At 40.7% G+C, this 18,676-nt stretch overlaps 1 protein-coding gene across 6 annotated transcripts in view; it reads left to right on the plus strand.

Annotated features, from left to right (window-relative positions):
• The first annotated feature begins 2,562 nt into the window (after positions 1 to 2,562).
• The window catches only part of snap47 (synaptosome associated protein 47), a 34,074-nt gene continuing 17,960 nt past the window's right edge, over positions 2,563 to 18,676 (plus strand). The window contains exons 1-5 of one of the 6 annotated variants that reach the window (XM_064346957.1): positions 2,563 to 2,656; positions 4,024 to 4,569; positions 6,319 to 6,824; positions 8,078 to 8,208; positions 15,185 to 15,327. In XM_064346957.1, coding sequence (XP_064203027.1) covers positions 4,076 to 4,569; positions 6,319 to 6,824; positions 8,078 to 8,208; positions 15,185 to 15,327 — 1,274 coding nt within the window. In that variant the 5' untranslated portion in view covers positions 2,563 to 2,656; positions 4,024 to 4,075. Of the gene's footprint in view, positions 2,667 to 3,905; positions 4,570 to 6,318; positions 6,825 to 8,077; positions 8,209 to 15,184; positions 15,328 to 18,676 lie in introns of those variants that run through there. The other 5 variants (XM_064346958.1, XM_064346956.1, XM_064346959.1 and 2 more) reach the window with 5 other exon arrangements.

An 18,676-nucleotide genomic window follows, 5' to 3' on the forward strand; every position in this document is an offset into this window, starting at 1 on the left:
CGACTGCTACCAGCCACGACTAGACAGTTCTGAACCATAACGATTCGCTATCACTTAAATAGTCCACGTGCGGCTTTGAACAGCATGGTGTAATCAGAATAATATTAATAATAATAATAATAATAATAATAATAATAATAATAATAATAATAATAAGCTAAAAATGTATCCCCTCTCACCATGGAGGTAAACATTGACATGGCAGGGGGAGGGACGTCCCTGTGCCACAAGCACCAGCAGTATTCGTAGTCCTTCTCCTAACAAGTCATATGTATATAGATATCCAGCATAGTGTCACAAAAACCTTCAAACACGCCTCATATCACTTAGTGAATGATGCATAGTCAATGGAAACAGTTTCTGCACGAGGAGCCAGGATTTTTGACATTTTTATATTATTTGTGTGTATCCTAAAGTTTGGGATCTGTGATTTCCTTTTGCAATTCTCCTTCCTATAACTAGGCCAAATATTGATAATTTGAACCGACTTATACTTCTTTCAAAACATTATTTTTTGCCTTGATTATGTTGAATTGATTTATGCTGAATAAATAGAAATAAAAACCAAAAAAAACAAAAAAAAAATCTGGAAGTAATTATCAACCATACCCATAGTCCTTTGAAGTATTTGTTGAGATTCAGTTTCCCAACTTTTGTAACCCCCAGAGTGGGGGATTGGGTATATTCAGTTTGTAGATCAGTGAGAGGAACGGACAAACAAAATAGGCACTACTGGGAAGACTTAAATGTTGCATGGACCAACAGCTTATTAATACATTTGATTGTGCTAAAACTATGGATATTGAATAAACTATTTCTGTTTATTTTTCAGGGAATTACATCCAGCAGTTGGGGTAGAAACCACAGTTCCTTAATCACCATGAATAAATTAATTGATACTAATTTATTTAACCAGATTACTCTTGTACTTGTTTGTTTTACTGGTTGGCTGTGTGCTTCTGTCTAACATTTAGGCTTTGTACATAAAATCGAGATGCACAACTGTGGTCCAATATTCCAGCACAAAAGTGAATAGTTTGCTGAATTTCTTTCTCGTGGGAAATATTTATGTTGAAGCACCCCACCCTCAACTAACTCCCTCCTTTCCCTGTCTGACCTAAAGGCAAATACACATGCAAGTACATGCACAGTGACTTCCTTTCCCTCCTTTGCACTTTAAGTACTCTCTCACTTTTCCCCCTTTGTTATTTATGGCTGATACATGCTCCAAGACTCTGAAAAATAAAGTACATTAAACACAGAGCAATTTTATGTTTAAACTGGTGTACTGGTCCATCAATTTCTAGCTGCAACATCTGTGTTTCTATGGCAGAACCCATACATTCTAAGTGGAGCTCATACATAGTTTGCGTGAGGTCTTTCACACATCTTCAAGTCACCATCATGACATGTCACTTTGTGTGTATAATAGGCTTGTATGTATGAAAACGCTTGACGAAAATATTTGTTTTTGCAACTGAACTGAAAAAAAAACCTGATATTGAAATATATCAAATCTATTAATAAGTATTTTTCTCGGGTCTTGTAGTTATTTGGAGAATATATAATCTTATTGTGCCTCCATGTGTAGCCCAGGGTGAAACTAAATCAGTTTTAACAACAATCTTATAGAATTCCTGACAGAATAAATAGAGTAACTATGTATAACAGTTAAACGCCCACATCCTTATTAATAAATGTAAAGTACCTGTTTTACAGTGGATTATTCCTCATTTGTGACTGCTGGTTCGACAACAGATTGTCTTGTATTTACTATTAATTTCCAGAATAAAAATGGTAAAAATACAAAAAAAAAATTCAGTTTATGTTTTATGTGTTTCTATAACAATGTGCAAATCAGAGGAATCTATCACTGGTCTCTAACCGTGCTTTGTGTTGGTGGGACATCCTGGCCTCAAAGATGGTTTTTGACTAAGAAGGCGAACGTATATGATAGCGTCAGTATCATCTTCAAGCCAGGTGGTGGCTACACATGCTCTGAGGAAGGGAGGTTTGTCATCTTAAAGTAAATCCCGCTTTGCAGGAAAGAAACATTGGGTGAAGATGATTACCCATTGACATTAATTAACAACTGGCAACAACCTAGTCTTCTACACTTATACATGGAGCCAAGGCATGCAAGAAATGCAGGGAAATGTCTCACACAGAGAGCGCTGTGTTTCCATTTTTACTTTCTATATCTGTGTGCTAACTCTGATCACCAGTGTGTTTTGCCTTTCAAGCCCCCGTAGCTTATCACATCACCAAATGAGACAGAAAAAGAATCAGCTATTCCCTTTATGTGTGTATCATCAACATTGAATCTGTTCATATCACTAAAAATGGCCTACTATTTACGAATATAAAACCAGTACTTGAATCACAAACTAAATTAAACCTTTGGAAAAAACACATAGCAGGAAAAAACGTCAGAAAATAAAGTTATGAAATATTGTCCACAGCTTGCTTTATGATTGGCTAAATGTTCTCCAATCGCAAAGCAAGCCTTGGGGTTCCATTTCTATCCAATCAATGCGTCCTGAATTGAAGTTGTCACTACTGTGGGTGTGGATTGGATTCTGCGCAGGTGCAAGTGCAAAACAATAACGACGCGGATGAAAAAGCAAAACAGTAATGTAGCTCAACAACAGGAACAGTATGTAAAGGTTAAAACATTATGCGTATATTTTTGTACCACTAGAGTTCACAATGTTTTAAAACACTCGTGTATTAACATATTGTTCAGTAATTTTGTACACGATGCCTTGCTGGCCCGCTAGTAGCCTAGTTCATGTTGCTGTTAATAATAAACTTAGCTAGTAGCTTGCTAGCTAACCCGCAAATCTGGGCTAAACCTAACTTACATTAGGTAACGTTAACCTACATTAGGTCGCCTGTTAGCTCATTTAGCATTTTACCTACATAAGGTCGCCTTTTGAATAATTTGCAGTTTCCAGTGATGTACAGAATTCAGTATTTAAGCTGACGGTGGCTGCCTTGGTACGAATGTCATGTCGTTAGTCAGGATGGCTTATTGCTGTTTGTTTCCTGATTGCTCGTCGCTAGCTCCTAGCTAATCATATAAGTTTTTAATCAACTGTTTTTACGTTAACCATGTATGTTGATAGTTTAGCTATCTTTGCATGTTGTATTCCTCTTGCCTACTACCTGTGTACCATGACGTCATTACCTGGTGATTGCGGTGCATTTCATCGCGAAATCCCATGGTACCCACAAAGCAATAGAACTACGTTAGTTAACTGAGCTCGTTAGCTAAATGTTTATCGAAATATGTAACTGCTGATACTGTGGCTAGATATGCGAATGCAGAGGATTGCAGCCATGGTCCTGGAGATCTGTATAGGCTCCAGGTTTTTTTTTTCATCGGTATATTAGCATCCAAAACCCAAGAAACATGGTGAAGAGTGTTAACCACGTAGACTGTTGCTTTAGTTGTTTAATAGAGTAACAACACTTGAGATCAGGAAATAGAAATGTGATAGTAATCTTCATTTAAAATTAGGTACACATCCAGATAAATATGTGAATTGTGTTTTAATCTGGGTAGTTTTACCAAATACATTCAAAAACTGAGGATTTTATTTATTTATTTATAATATGCAGAGAATAACAAAATGTATACTGGTGTTGTATGGAATAAGAGTGTACTTTTACACCAGATTTACACCAGTTGTGTCAGTCCTGGAGGGCTGTAGTGTCTGCTGGTTTGCGGTGTTCTTCAGCATGAGTGATTTATTTACGTCATGGCTAAAGAGTCTCACGCACCATGTTCTCAAGGCCTTACTTGGCTGCTGATTGAAAGGAAACCACAAATACCTGCAGATACCGGCTCTTCAGGACTGGAGTTTGACACCCCTGAATGCTAATTTTAACCATGGTCCTTTAACAATTTAAGGAGAGCATTTGCTGCACATTTCCTGACGATTTATAGATATAAACCTTTATATGTTTGTTAAGTACAAAGCCTAAAATACTGCTCTCACACATCAACTTTCCTGATAGGTGAGCATCCAGCCCAGGGGAACTTGAGACAGGCCTCTTGAGGGGGAAAAAGATGAACAGGGACATCCCCATCCACAGCTGGCCCGGGTCATACTACATCAACAGTGAGAAGCGATGGGTGAGCGGCACCCTGTCCCTGACCCGGACCACCCTACGCTTCACCCCTGACCAGGGCGAGGGCAGCCTGGCCAGCCTCCGCCTCTCACGCATCATGGAGATCAAGATGGAGTCATCAAGCTTCATTTTCAGCACCCTCACCGTGCTGGAAGAGGGTAACATCAAACATTGGTTCGGCTCGCTGCGGCCCAACCGCGTGGTAGTCTACAACGTGCTGGAGCACTTCTGGAGGGAGAGGCTGCTGTCACCCAATGGAGCCCAGGCATCTGAGACAAAGCCGGGCAAAGGGAGGGAACTGATTGGGCTGGTGGCAGGGGCGCAGCGGAGGCTCGAGGACGCAGGAAAAGTGCTGAGCCACCAGGGGGAGCAGTTCGATAACATCATGCAGGGGCTGGACAAGATCGAGTCTGATTTGGGCGTGGCAGACAAGTACATATCTTGCGCCCTGAAATTGTTGTTGGCACTGGGATAATTGACACTTTGGTGTTTTTTTCCCCCTGAGAGTAGTGAGAGGTTTGCTGAAGTGACTGCCCGGCAAGTTTGAGAAAGGAATTTTGTTTCAGGTTCACATGTTCCACTGTGGAGCACTCCATTTTGAGAGATTCATACACTTGTATGAATTACTTAAAAATATTAATAGAACACTACTAGTTATCTATACAGAACAAAGCAGGTGAAGAGGAGTGTTTTTAAAGGCTAATTACACCCTAGATCACTTTTTTAGCTGTTTGTATGCCTACTTGAAATATACCTACTGAAACATTTTAATCCTTGCTGTTATTTCAACATTTCTGAAATATTGCAGAAAAAACTGGTATAAAACATCTTGGTGCTGCCCTCGTTTGCTTTCTGAATTCCATTCTGGCCCCACCGCAATCATGATATCAGAATACCTCTTTGTGGGTACTATTACATCATGTAGCCTAGATGTCAATCAAGATATCCAGCCGGAAAATTGTTGCCACCCACACATTTGTCCGTTTACTGTTTAATATGACAGAACAATGCTGGCACTTGATTGGCTAGATTCAATTCCTGAAAACATTTGAGGAGAGAAATTGGGCATGTAATTTCTCAATCTTGATTAATACTCGATCTGAAACACTTTATTTGACAGTTTGATCTGAGTTTCATGAGTCAGGTGCCACTATACTGTACAAATTAATTTGCATATAGAGTTGTCCTCCCACCTCAGAATGCATTTTTCTAAATTATGTCGTAGGTGGAGCCAGGCTGAAACAGTAAATGCAATTACTCTTTAACCGCAAGATTCACATCTGACCTTAGACATTCTAATTTGAGACATGGGTACAGCTAAGTCATTCCACAGGAAATGGACCAGGCCTTTGGGCCTGTTCCTCAGAATTTCTTCATTTTTAATATACATATTTCTTACATATCTGTAAAGATTAAACTGAAGCTAGAGCTCCAGATAACAAATAGGTATTGAGAAATAAATGATCAATGGTAATCCAAAATGCCCACCGTTTATGGAGGCATCTGTATCTGGGAAGATGTCTGTATCTCTGGGAAGAATAGGGGTAATAATCTCATTCATTTTGTAACGTTGCAAGGGCAATCAAAATAAGTTATTCTGACCTTACAAACAAGTCATCTATGCAAAATAATGGTCATAAATACACCTTCAACAGAAGAAAATCACATGTTGGCATATTTTTTCAACCTCATTCTTTCATCATTTCATAGAGGTATGTGCACAGGTAATTTATGGAAATGGATATCACCCTTACATAACTCCTTCATGTTTAAATGACAACTTAAGTTTTGTACTGTAATAAAGTCTACTTGTATATAATAAAGTCTTTGGCCACCAGAGTTCGCTGTTCAGGTTTAGTGTTCAAACAAAAAAACCACACTCTTGCAAACCACTGCTCCGTTTTTAAATAGCACAAAGCTTTTTAAGATATAATTGTTTTGGGGATGTGCAAGATTATATTTCCTTTGGCTTATAGTTGTGAAATGTCACCCACCCCCTTGCCTGTTTGTAAAGAGTGCATTGCGTCAAAATATGGTCGATAATTAAGAATTAAGAATAATGGATTTTAACCATGAAGGAATTCCATACAGATGATGACCTGGTGCACATGTCTACATTATATCACTGTGCTTTATTTGTGAATGTGTCATGAGTGTACGATTCTTCCAAACTGTCCCTAGGCTGCTGTTAGAGCTGGAGTCCCCTCCATGGTGGCCGTTCGGGAAGATGCCCTGGAAGAGCCAGCAGGACGCCAAGAGCGAAGAGGCTGCCAGGGCCCAGGCCTCGTCCTCCGGCCCCCAAGGGCCCGGGCGGCAGGGCGTGATCACCTGCATCCCGGCCATCGTCTCCCGGGGCGGGGACTCGGACCTGCGGCCGGGCTCCCTGACGGTGCTGGTGTCCTCGCTGGAGGTGCGGGAGGGCGGCGGGCGGCTCCTGCACCGCTTCGAGCGGGAGGAGGTGGACGACGTGCGCGTGCACAGCCCCTACGAGCTGAGCGTGCGGCAGCGCTTCATCGGGAAGCCCGACGTGGGCTTCCGGCTGCTCTCCGCCAAGCTCCCCGAGGTGCTCCCCCTGCTGGAGATGCAGTACAAGAAGAAGGTGGAGTACACCGCTGATTACGCCGCTTTCCAGACCACGCCCGCCACGTCGCCCTGCGACCCCGACGGCGGCTCAGTGTGGAGCGCAGGTAGGAACTGAGGGCCGTCCTCCTGTGGAATGTGTGGGTTTACTGTATTCATGTGCCTGTTCCATTTCTGCAAACATTTGTAGTTAGACAAGGTACTCCGCAGCTATGGGCTTTTATTTAATGTTTAGTTACTACATTAATGTGAATTGCCTTTCCAGGACAGTAAATCTAAGTCAAACTGAATTTAATTAAAGGTACAAAAGGTAATAGCATGCAGATGATGCAGTATCAAATGGGGAGGAAAGATTAGGACAGATTTTTCAAATACAGTATAAACTGCAATTGACTACCTTGGGTTGTGATTATCAAAGAAAGTTAACACAATGATTACACTGCAAAACAGTGGCGCAATGTTTTACATATAACACACACAGCTGGATATTTACTACGATAAGTCCCAGGGCAGTCCTCCATCTAGGAATCCAACCTGCAACCTCTTGAGCTTCAAGTTAAGTTCTCTACACTGCCACCCATAAAATGAAATAGAAGTAAAAATAAAAATTATTTTATGAGAAAAATAAATTATATTATTATGACGTCCTCTTGGAATTGAAACTTATGTTATAATTTTGATGGATTTGAAAATGTACACAGATCCCAGCAAGTAGCAATGAAAATATATGCTGTACACTCCAGAGCTGAGCTGCCACATAATATTCTGCATATCTTGGATGTGGTGAAATACAAATTTCTTTGTGTATGTGTATATTGGGATGGCAGGTATGCCATCCCGCCAAGTTACGCCTTGGCGGGGGCATGCCCCATATAAATTACAATACCTTATTTTTCTGGTCTAAACTCGATGTTTTTGTAATTGTGGATACGTAGATGAATTGCCATTCTGCTTTAATTCTTTAACCACATGATGGCAGTAAAGTCCTATGACAGGTGCTTGGTAAACATGCACGTCTTGGCATTTAGTGTGAGGAGGTGATTAGCTAGATCACAAAAAGTTAGGCGTACTAGTGCCATGAGACTCCTTTAGCACAAATCCGGGGCAGGCTCGGGTTAGTCAAAAGGTGGCCTCAAGAAAGGTTAGTTAACGCCAGAAGCTTTAAATTTTCTGTTGCATATCTAGTGATTTGATCCTTATATTCTGACACCGGCATTATCAGAAAGAGTGTCTGTGTCTGTAAAGGAGGGTCTGTGTCGTGCTAAGGGGATGTCACACATGCTATTGGGGGTGTAAATCACTAATTGGGCATGTGATATGACGGTGAGTCATTCTATTCTTTCCCGTCACCCCTAAATAGCAACAGGCTTCATTCAGCGTTGCCAGGAGACAGAGGTGCCTATGGAGGTGCCTGCAGGTGACCTGGCCCAGCTGAAGGTGCAAGTACTGCAGCCGACGGTGACAGATTCAGAGGCTCAGGAGCTGAAGCAGGTGAGGCTGTTGTGTCTGTCTGGCTCGTCCCAGCTGTGAGGTCACAGCGCACTGAACTATGACCAGGGCCAGTTATTGTTCGTATAATTACTAATTAGTGGAAAAGTTGGTATTACACCTCCACTCATGTCTAAAGGCATTAAATATTCCTTGCAGCGTGGGCAAGAATAAGGAGTTTGGTATTTTAGCTGTTTGAATTTTTTTGATCATCCGTATTTTCCGTTTTGAAAAGGTGTGGAAAATAGCATTTCATAAATATGAATGCAAGGCTTTTAAACAAGCCCATGTGCTTACTGTCTCATATGAAGGAGTAAATCTGACAGTTTGAATTTGAATGAACTTCATTGCATGACAGTATTCTATTGGTTACACATGTCAGCAGTGCACATACTGTTTAGCGCACCTAGTGTACGTAGGTGACTGCTGGCTTTTTAAAGAAGTTAAATGTCCCAGCTTGTCGACATGTAGCAGCAAAAACAGTGTAATGATGCATATATATAGCCAGAGTGCAGGTAGGACATGAACTCTCTCCCTCTTACCGTGAGAGGAGGAGACGGCGGCACGGTGGGCACGGGCAGAGAGGGTGCCCACGGTGTGTGGCAGCCAGCATGATGTAAGCCCGGGAGGGCACGGAATGAGTCCGCGCTCTTTCCATTTGACACTTCCGCCAGACCGCGGCACAGACGGGCTAGTCGGGTGTCCTGGAATTCCCCTAACCCCCCTGCCCGCGTGCTCACGCACACACACACGCACACACATACACACACACAGACACGCACGCATGCACGCACACACACACACACACACACACACAGACACAGACACGCACGCACACACACACACACACACACACACACACATAGACACACACACAGACACGCACACACACACACACACACACACACACACACAGACACGCACGCATGCACGCACACACACACACACACACACGCATAGACACACACACACACACAGACACGCACGCATGCACGCACACACACACACACACGTGCGCGCACACACACACACACATTAGCGCCCCCTTTTCGCTCAGGATAGCGGTTCACTCGGGGTCCTCAGCGAGCGCCGACATCACGCTCAGAACCCGAGAGGGAGAACTTTCCACGGCCGTTCATTTCTTACACCCCTCAGGCCTTGGGTCACAAAACTGCTCCGCAATAAAAACATTTACGTGCATAATACTATAAATGGCATGTACTTTGAGGGCTGATGCTGTTTCCTGGTAGTATTTGAATTTTTTATCTCTGGAAAGTTTTTTTTTTGATTGGCAGACGGTGCAGTAACAAGCTGGCAACAAGCAGCTACATTTTTCTATACAGACTGTTCTTTCCACTGTACATGACGGCAATACGTTTTAAATGTTATAAACAAGTCCAGACGCATGTCGAAACAAAATTAGGTATTATAATATTTCAGGCAAAATTGCAAAAAATAAGCACTTTTGAAGTAGTATAGTGTTTTTACTGTTTTAAAGTGATAGTTGGTTTAAAAAAATGTTTTTTGATATTTCTGTTTCAGTGTATGTTTTCAATTGGCTTAGATAGTTGTGTGTCCATTAAAGGATATTTTAGGCATTGACTGAAGTTTCTGACAGTCTTTTGGCTGGTATGGGGGCATTCAGGGTTTGTGGTCTAAAGTAAGAAAGTACACTTCACATAACTTCAACACATCTTATATAGCAATGTTATACCTCACGTGGTTATATGTGTGTAGGTTACCAAATTATTCTTTAAAAATAAATTTCCTGCCATGCAAAGAGTTTCTTTGATCAAAGGGAATTAATTAAAAATCTTTATGACCTATATGGCCCTACACCCCACCCTAGAACTGTGTTCTACAGTTGTGTCATGCAGATAATCCCATTTGCAGTTCCCTGACATCCTCACTGGTATATAAAATGTTTACTCAAGTCTTTGGCCAGACCTTTGATTGATTTGCTCATTAGTGGTTAGAAATTATATTTATAATTTAATAAACAGTTTTAAGGGTTTCTGAGTCCACTACAATGCACCAATAAGGAAAGACTGGCATTGTTACTGTGCAAGGAAGCCGAGCAAATGGGACGATAATGTTTGCATTAGGTTCCCGAGTGCCTGTAATTACTAGGACAATGAAGGTTTATTTGTCTAATTTAAATGGTTTATTCAATTCAAACTAATACCACAGAGTGACACTGGATAAATCCTATCATGCAGTTACGGGACCTCACGGTGTAACACTGTAAATGTTTCCGTTTGTTTAGCCTTTTTCTCAGTCCACTTCATCATGTCGGTGAGTCAGTTTGCTGGCAGCAGAGCGGTTTCGCGCTATCACAAGCCACGATGGCCTGCAAGCCTTTCATGGAACCGCTCGTCTGTGGACACACCGCAAAGCGATTAATTACGCGATTAGACCCCAACAGTGACGGACAGCAGCAAGACTGCGAACAGGCTCACCACCTCGTTTCTTCACTCCCTGCAAGTACTGATCGGGATTAAACGTAACAGCCCCTTGCCACTTCTGTCACAAATGACCGGGTTCCTGGTAATCAGCTGAGTTACTGTACGGTCTCATTAAATATTTGTACATTCTTCAAAAGGCGCCCAGTACTGTGTACAAAGTAGGCATATTCTTAACATCAGCTCAGACGAGCACGTCACAAATGCGTGGCTGTTGTTCTTTTCACTAAGGACATTGGTCGGAAATCAAATACACACTCATTTTGGCTTGTTAACTGAACTGCAATCTTTGAAAGTATATGCTTGCATGTGTGTGTGTGACGTGTGTGTTTGTGTGTGTCTGTGTGTGTGTATGCGTGTGTGCGTGCATGTGTTTGTATTTATATGTATATGCATGTACATTTGTGTGTATATGTATATAGTAAATTCTAAAAGTGTTTTTCTTGCTTGTTTACATCTGTGAACCTGATCTTATTCAAATGGCCTTTGTATGCCCAAGCAAATATTAGACCGTTTAAATTCTGGGTGAAATTTTCCATTGATGTCCTCCCTAATACGGAAAAGCTCAGAAATGTCTTGCATTTACGTCTCTCGAAGGATATGGGGGTTAAAGAGCAATTAACCAATTATTCCGATTTTGTAAAGGTCGACATCAGCATCACTTCACAGTTTGGCATTTACTTGGCCATTGTGATCTACAATGTGCAACAGTCAAAAACAGCTTCGGTGTTAAGTTAATCTGCTAAGGCATTTGCTTAATTATGTAATTGCTGTTTATTAGGTAATGATAAGTCTTAACAATGTCGTCATCATCATCATCATCAAAGCTCTTTTTGCCGTCGCTGACACTCCCGCTGCAGTAGCGTGTCTTGTTTTTAAGCTGCCGTAAACACCTGCCATTCTTTTGGCCGTTTCAGGACATTTGGCGAATGAAGAGCTGATGTGTTTGTGTTTACGTGTTCCAGCAAAATTCTTTGAAGAGTGCTATGGCAACCAAATGGTAATTTACTATTAAAAGTAATCCTCTAAAAAGGATTTTTGTCCAGGGTAGGGTGGTGTCTCTGATGACATTTTGAAGAGGTATCGATGCATGCACAATGCCTTGGATAGCGAGTTGGCAGAGGTTAAAGAAAGAATTAATAAAGTATGAAATTCTTACTCGCTGGCGCTTGAATGACTGTGACCTTGCTAAGACTTGCTTAATTCCAGTTTATTCTGCCGAGTGCTTCTCTTTCTTTAAAGAGTAATTACACTCTAGATTACGTTTTTTTAGCTGTAAACATGTTTGTATGCCTACTTTATAATGAAGCCTTTTAATCTCATGTCATTATTTCAACATTTCTGAAATAATATCATTTGGCGGAGAAAAACTGGTTGAAAAACGTCTTTTTACCGCCCTCTAATGTTTGAAATTTTACTTCTGCATTCCACTCTACTCCCGCCCCAACTGTGATGTCTGAGTACCTCTTTGAAGGTACTTCTGCGTCATATAAATGTCAATCAAGATGTCCGTTTGGAAAATTGTTGCCGGAAATTTGTTCGTTTACTTTTTAATGTGACGGAATGCTGCCGGCACCTGATCGGCTAGATTGGTTTCAGTCCAACGTTTTCAAACTTGCAGAAAAATGACAACCTAACTCTGATATTCAACCTAAAAAATCCGCTAAACCAGTGGTCTCAAACTTGTGCCATGGAGGGCCGTGTGTATGCAGGTTTTCATTCCAACCAATTAATGCTGCTTTAATTGAGTCCAATTACTCATTCAGCCATATGCGTTTAACTGCATTGAAGCACAGAATATAAGCAAGTTTTTATTTAGAAAATGTGTATCACCATAGATGTTGGGTCACCATTATGTGCAAACCTGCATCCCTAATTCAGAAAATAATTGAACTAATTATATAATCAAGATCTGAGGCTGGAATAAAAACCAGCATACACATAGAGTTTGAGACCACTGCGCTAAACTGTGTTTCTGAAAACATTTGAGGTGAGAAATAGACCATGTACTTGCTGAATCTTGATTCATATTTGATCTTCAGTGCCTAGTTTGAGAGTTTTTCAAGGAAGCATTTTTCAATATTGTGTAGTAAGCGAAGCCAGGCTGAAACAGTGAGTGAAATTACTTTTTAAAGGCTTTAGAAACTATAAAGTTGCCAGGCTGTGTGTATTCTGAAATATATTCCATCAGCTCAGGGTTCCTACGTCGCTTCCCATTTACAACAGCTTTTTGTGGAAATAGGGTGGCATGGACTTTCCTCCAGGTCCTGTCTGCTTGAGCATTGACCCAGTACGTGCTGAAGTCATTACTTTGCATGAATAAGCGGAGTGTCAAGGCGTTTTGCTGTTTCAAAGTTGGTGGCCATCTCCATAATCAGAGTTTAGATTTCTTTACACAAATAAAACATAGTTACAGGCTCTTAAAAAACTTTTCCGGCTAATTTGGTGTTACAGGTTCCCATTAGTTTGTGGTTTCCTTAGCACCAATTTGGGCGACTTGTGATAAGACAATGGGAACTCTGTGTGCACCATAGTTTGGGCAAAGCTAAATAGAAAACAGTCTCAATCCCACTGTTCTCTTAACAAAATCGCTGCAGTGCTGAGGTAATGCCCTCTTTTTGCTGTTGTTCATGCTCTGAACACTGTGCAGTGCATCATAAAAAAGAGAAGGAATATAATCTGAGGTTGATCATCCATTCTATTCAGATTTATTCACATTCAGAGTAGGAGCAAACAAGTATGTAGTAACATCAAGAGTAATTTTATATTCTTGTTTGGATGTGAGCAGGAGTCTCATTCCATTGTGTGTGTGTGTGTGTATGGTGGGGGGTGGGGGGATGGGGCAGTGAAGAAAGATGCCATAGCGGAAAAACCATAAGGTATTGCGCATAGTCCAAAGTAAGTGAAATGAAACACAAAGGGGCCAAGCACTACTCCCTGGGGTACTTATTTTTTAAGAGATTATTCCTCTCTTGTTAGATGCTTATATCATTGATGTATACATGACAGAACAAGGGAGACAAATGCCCATTGAGGCACATCAATGTGTCATTCTCTGCCTTTAACAAATGATGACCAAAGCTTGCCATGTAGAACCATGTGCATAAATGTGTATACCAGGACACTTTAGATAGCCTGTTTCTTACAAACCAGTTCATAGCAGTAACAAATGTTTAGCTCTGGCTGCTTCACACATGGAGTAAGAAAATATTTGAAAATATCTCAAAAAACAATTTTGCTGTCCCAACAACAAACATGGAACCATTTTAGAGCATCTGAAATAGCTACTTTTATGCATTAAATGCATAGCTAATGTATAGTGACTTGATAAGGAAAATACATTACAATGAACATTTTTGAAGCCAAAGTGTATGACTGCTGTGGACAGGTGACTGACAGTTGCAGGAGGGCCTGAGTTAAAACAGTCATTGTGCCTGTCGGGTTTGCGTGTCTCACACCCCGCTGATTTCACTGAATCCATGTTGTCGTCTCGACCGCACATGCTGGGTCAGTGATGCCAGCGGTCACTCGACCTGCGTGAAGTCAGCAGCTGTCTTCTCTTGCCAGTCTGGCACAGTTCCTGTGGTCTGCAGCTATGCCCATGTCTACCGGCTGCTGAAGACTGACATAATGTCACTGGGTGTGTATATGTGTAGGATGGGATAATATTAGTTTAGTAACTGCCACGGAGGGCTTTGGGTTGAGTGTTTATTAGATTTTACTTGGCGTGTCCCTGGTTTGTTTAAGTTGTTCTATTGACTGTGTCGTGCATGGCTACACAGTTTCGGAGGCAGGCAGATGGATGGATCCCTACAAATTGGCAGACATGAAATGTAATGGATGCCATTGACCGCTGAGTAACAGGAACCTTGGCAGTCCCACTAAAGCCCTGGTAATGGGACACACAGATTTCAAAAGTACATCTGTTTTGTTACCAAAATGGCCGCCGGCAGAAAACGATATATTTCAGCTGCTCTTCAGCAATAATAGGTTTTTTAACTGGCTGCTTGGCAACTTTGAATGTCTGTATGGGCTGCAAGAGTCCCAATTGAAAATTACATTAATCTTTAGAAATATATATTTTCTGAACCTCTGTCTATTTTTTAACATTTCTTTTCTTGTTGGGAAGGTGGACCAGTGGGCATGGTAGTATGGTGATTCAGCCTAATTCCATACAGTTTGGTTGAGGTGTTAAACACATACAGATTTTTCATGTTAAAGTATTGTTGTTGGCTGTTCTAATGCTACGTATTTAGAGGTCTGTACATGAAAATTATAGAAATTCATAATTCCAAAACATTTTTGTCTCTGGTAATTTTGTGATAATTTCACATTATTGTTTCTCAGTACTGTATTTGCTTCTAAAAACCAATGGAACTATGGCTACTTACATTAACCAGGAAGGAAGCTGTTTGAGATATCATTGGTATCACAAACAGATGTATGGGTGACATTGTTTTTTTCTAACACTCTCAGTATTTAAGCAGTTTCATTTGTTTTCCTGCCTCACCACTCAGATGCTGATGCAGCTGAAGACCCTGGCCCTGGAGGCCGAGACGGAGCTGGAGCGTCAGGATGAGGCGCTCGACGCCATCGCCAGTTCTACTGACCATGCCACCATGCACATCGACAAACACACTCGCCGCATGAGGAAGCTGCTGTAAGCCCCATAACCTCCCCCCCCCCGCAAAAAAAATGTATGTATATATATATATATATATATATACCCAGAACTTTGTGTGTCACAGTGCCTCCCGCTTCTCCCCCCCTGCACCCAAATGAAACGTGTGGCTTTGCAACAGAATGTCCCAGATGCAGACAAACCCCCTCCTGTCACTGTGTGCAGTTCCCCTCAGTGCTGTTAAAAAGCACAGCTAAGCAGTTGAAAGAGCAGCCTTTTGAACTGCAGTTAGCAGACCTGAGTTATGTCAGGCCACTGGCTACCCCATTCCTAGGCTATATAAATGCTAACGTGCTAATTATTATGTTTGAGAAAAGCTGGTGGGTCTGAGCTGATAGGAAGCGTTATTACAGGAACAGGATGATGGCTGTTGAAGTACTCAGCAGCGGTGTTGCAACCTGGATTGGGAGCAGCGGATGTATGTAGGTTTATGAAAATAATTCTATTTCAATTAATGCTTTTTAAAGATATTTTTACCTTTAGTCTCACCTTTAGTTTGGCAGTTGTGATACATGCAGTATGTCCAGCGGAGTAGAAAATAGAGCACATTGTGAGTGAATTGGAGAAGTCCGCCTGTTTTAGCAGCATTTCCTTTCGGGCAGCTGTTAGTGAAACAGTACCAGCTCAGTCAATGAGTCAATACAATGTAGAAAAAACGGGGAATATATTGTTCAGTCAAGCCAAATGAAGTCTGTCTTACCAACCGCAAATAAATGGCACCCATTCTCTGACCAGGGGTTCTGTCAGATGTCTGTACTGTATCAAACTCCAGATTGTGTTTCGCTTGTAAATTCACCTCTGCTGATGGGATTCATACCAGCCGAAGTGAAATATGTTGTCATCACGCTTAGTCATTTGAATGTTTCAGTGAATCATGGTGAGAGAATAAAAAAAGTTATTTAAAAAATAGATAAAAAGATAATCAGCATAAGCTCCAGAGATGATGAAAGAGAGAGAGGGCTGTGAAATGTAGATTTTCTGATTCAGATATTTATTAAAAGTCTGTAGTGATATTTATTTTTACATGTATAGCTGAATAGTGAAATGTACTGCACAGTTTGGGAAATTAACAGGCAGATGCACTAAACAGACTTTGTGTTGCTACTTGTGAGAGACATCTGTACAAAAGGTGAATGTTGTGTCACTCCTCTTTTAGTTGTCATTCAGCTTGTACATAGCTCTCACATCAGATATACTGTGCACAGCTATTTAAAACGCGATCAAGTTGCATCTTGTTGGCTACTAATGTATTGCTCGTGGTGGTTGTACTGCAATTTTTATACACATGCTAAGAATCAGTAGTTTCCATAATCCTAATTGCAGGTATTTTTAATTTTACATATTTACTTTCCCAAAGGTACTGTACTGTAACATATTTAGATACAAAGAGGAAAGTGATGGTTGCTTGTACAAAGCTTATAAATGCAAATAATTTTGATCCTCTAGTTGTAATCTGACATGTGCCAACTGTTCTCATCTTCTTAAAATGTTAACAGAGTCAACAAAGAATTGAAAAGAAAAGAAAAATTAAATGTGTTCCCAATGACAAAAAAAACCTCAAAACAAAACGAAAAACAATAGCAGCAAAGATGGCTCTTCTTTCAATGCATTCTTTACAGAACTGAGAAAAGACTGACGAGCATTGTGGACCAGAAAATGGCTGTCTTTACCGATGACTGAAAAACAATATACCCCCCAAAAAAAGAATCCGACCTAGAAACAATAGAAGCTGTCATGTGAAAGTACTGCCCTTAATTATCACTGAAATCTGTACTGACAGTTGAGTGGGAGGCTTGTTTTTCTTTGTGAAGTTGAATTTAGATTACAGCATTATGGCTTTGCTGATTTGAGCCCAAGCTAGCTTATTAAAATTCAGGTTGAACCCCACCACACTGCTCTCCCAGTGTCCCCCAAATTTCCCTCAATCATGTTGTTTTTGTGTAACATTTTTGCTGCTCTGGTGATAGATTTTTTGTAATTTTTTTAAAATTTATTTTTAATACTGTCAATATTTTAATACTGTTTTTGCCCAAAATGTTCAAATCATCACCACCACAAGTTCCAATACAGAACATTAGTTATTTGTCTAATTTTGGTTGGTACCTTGAAACTATCCAAAATTAGATACAGAAAGCTTTCAAAATACATTATTGCAGCTTTTTGGTCACTGCTGTTAAACTTCCAAAATAATTGGGGACATTGATTCAGCTGTATACAGCATAGAAAATGTGGTCTACTGCACATAGAAGAACAGGTTAAGATTGTTTTTTAGTTTTGCTGGAAATTGAATCAGACTGTACTTTGGGCCTTACAGTAATATTTCACAGGAGCTGCATGGGGTGCAAAGATGCAGTCATGGAGACTGACTCATGAGTTTCAATATCTAAACTTTTCCTGACCCATCTGGGAAAAAAAAGCTAAATGTTGTTGGAAGACCTCAGTCACTGCAAAAAATACTGGCAGGCCACAATGTTGATTCGTTCTTGTTCCAATCTGGATGACCGTTCAATACTAGGGAACTAGTGGACGTGAACGCTGATGCAATCTGTTTATTCTCTGAGAATGGAGGAGACCCCCATTTGCTAGCTCACGCAGGTGTACTGGAATGAAACTCATTTGTTTATTTAGCCTCCCAGGGTAGTCGTGGGAAAGGACTCTGTGAATTGTCAGAAATGTAAAAAAGAAAAAAGTTATTTATACATTGCGTCTTATTTAAATGTTGTATTTATTTAAATCGTCTATGAATCTTTATGAATATGATTTTAGGTGTTTAGATGATTTTAGGATGTTACTTTTTCCAAAATAATTGAAATGTTATTTTTTAATAATTCTGTTGAGTATTACTGTGGACACTACTTTGTTTAGCCTTTTTAGCATTTTGTGTATGAAGCGGTGGTTTGTGAAGGACGGTCTGTTTCATAGTTTGGACCTGTATCTGATGCTGCTCTTTGTTCTCAAATGATCAGAAACGTCCTGTTCAAAGGAAAGAGCAAAGCAACTTAAACTGCTTCGTAACAGGTTTAACATAGTACTTCAGCTTTATGTCAGTTTCAACAGCAAAATAAAACACAGTGGGTTTCTGTGATTTTAAATTATTTCCTCAAGTTTATTGACTAGGTCTTCACATAAGATGAGGCGACCATTCTGTAAGGAGAAACAAGAGGAGCAGTAATGTCAAACGTTTGGGGTCACACAGCCTAGCATTGGTAGACACAAGTGATGTCTATCAGCCATTGGGCCTTGATGCCAGCTGCCGTTCCCTGGGGCACAAGCTTGGTTTGCAATGGACTGGGAGTTCTGTAACATTTGAGAATGATCAAATAGCTCA

Source organism: Anguilla rostrata, chromosome 8 (genome assembly GCF_018555375.3).
Source record: "Anguilla rostrata isolate EN2019 chromosome 8, ASM1855537v3, whole genome shotgun sequence".
Classification (NCBI taxonomy): domain Eukaryota; kingdom Metazoa; phylum Chordata; class Actinopteri; order Anguilliformes; family Anguillidae; genus Anguilla; species Anguilla rostrata.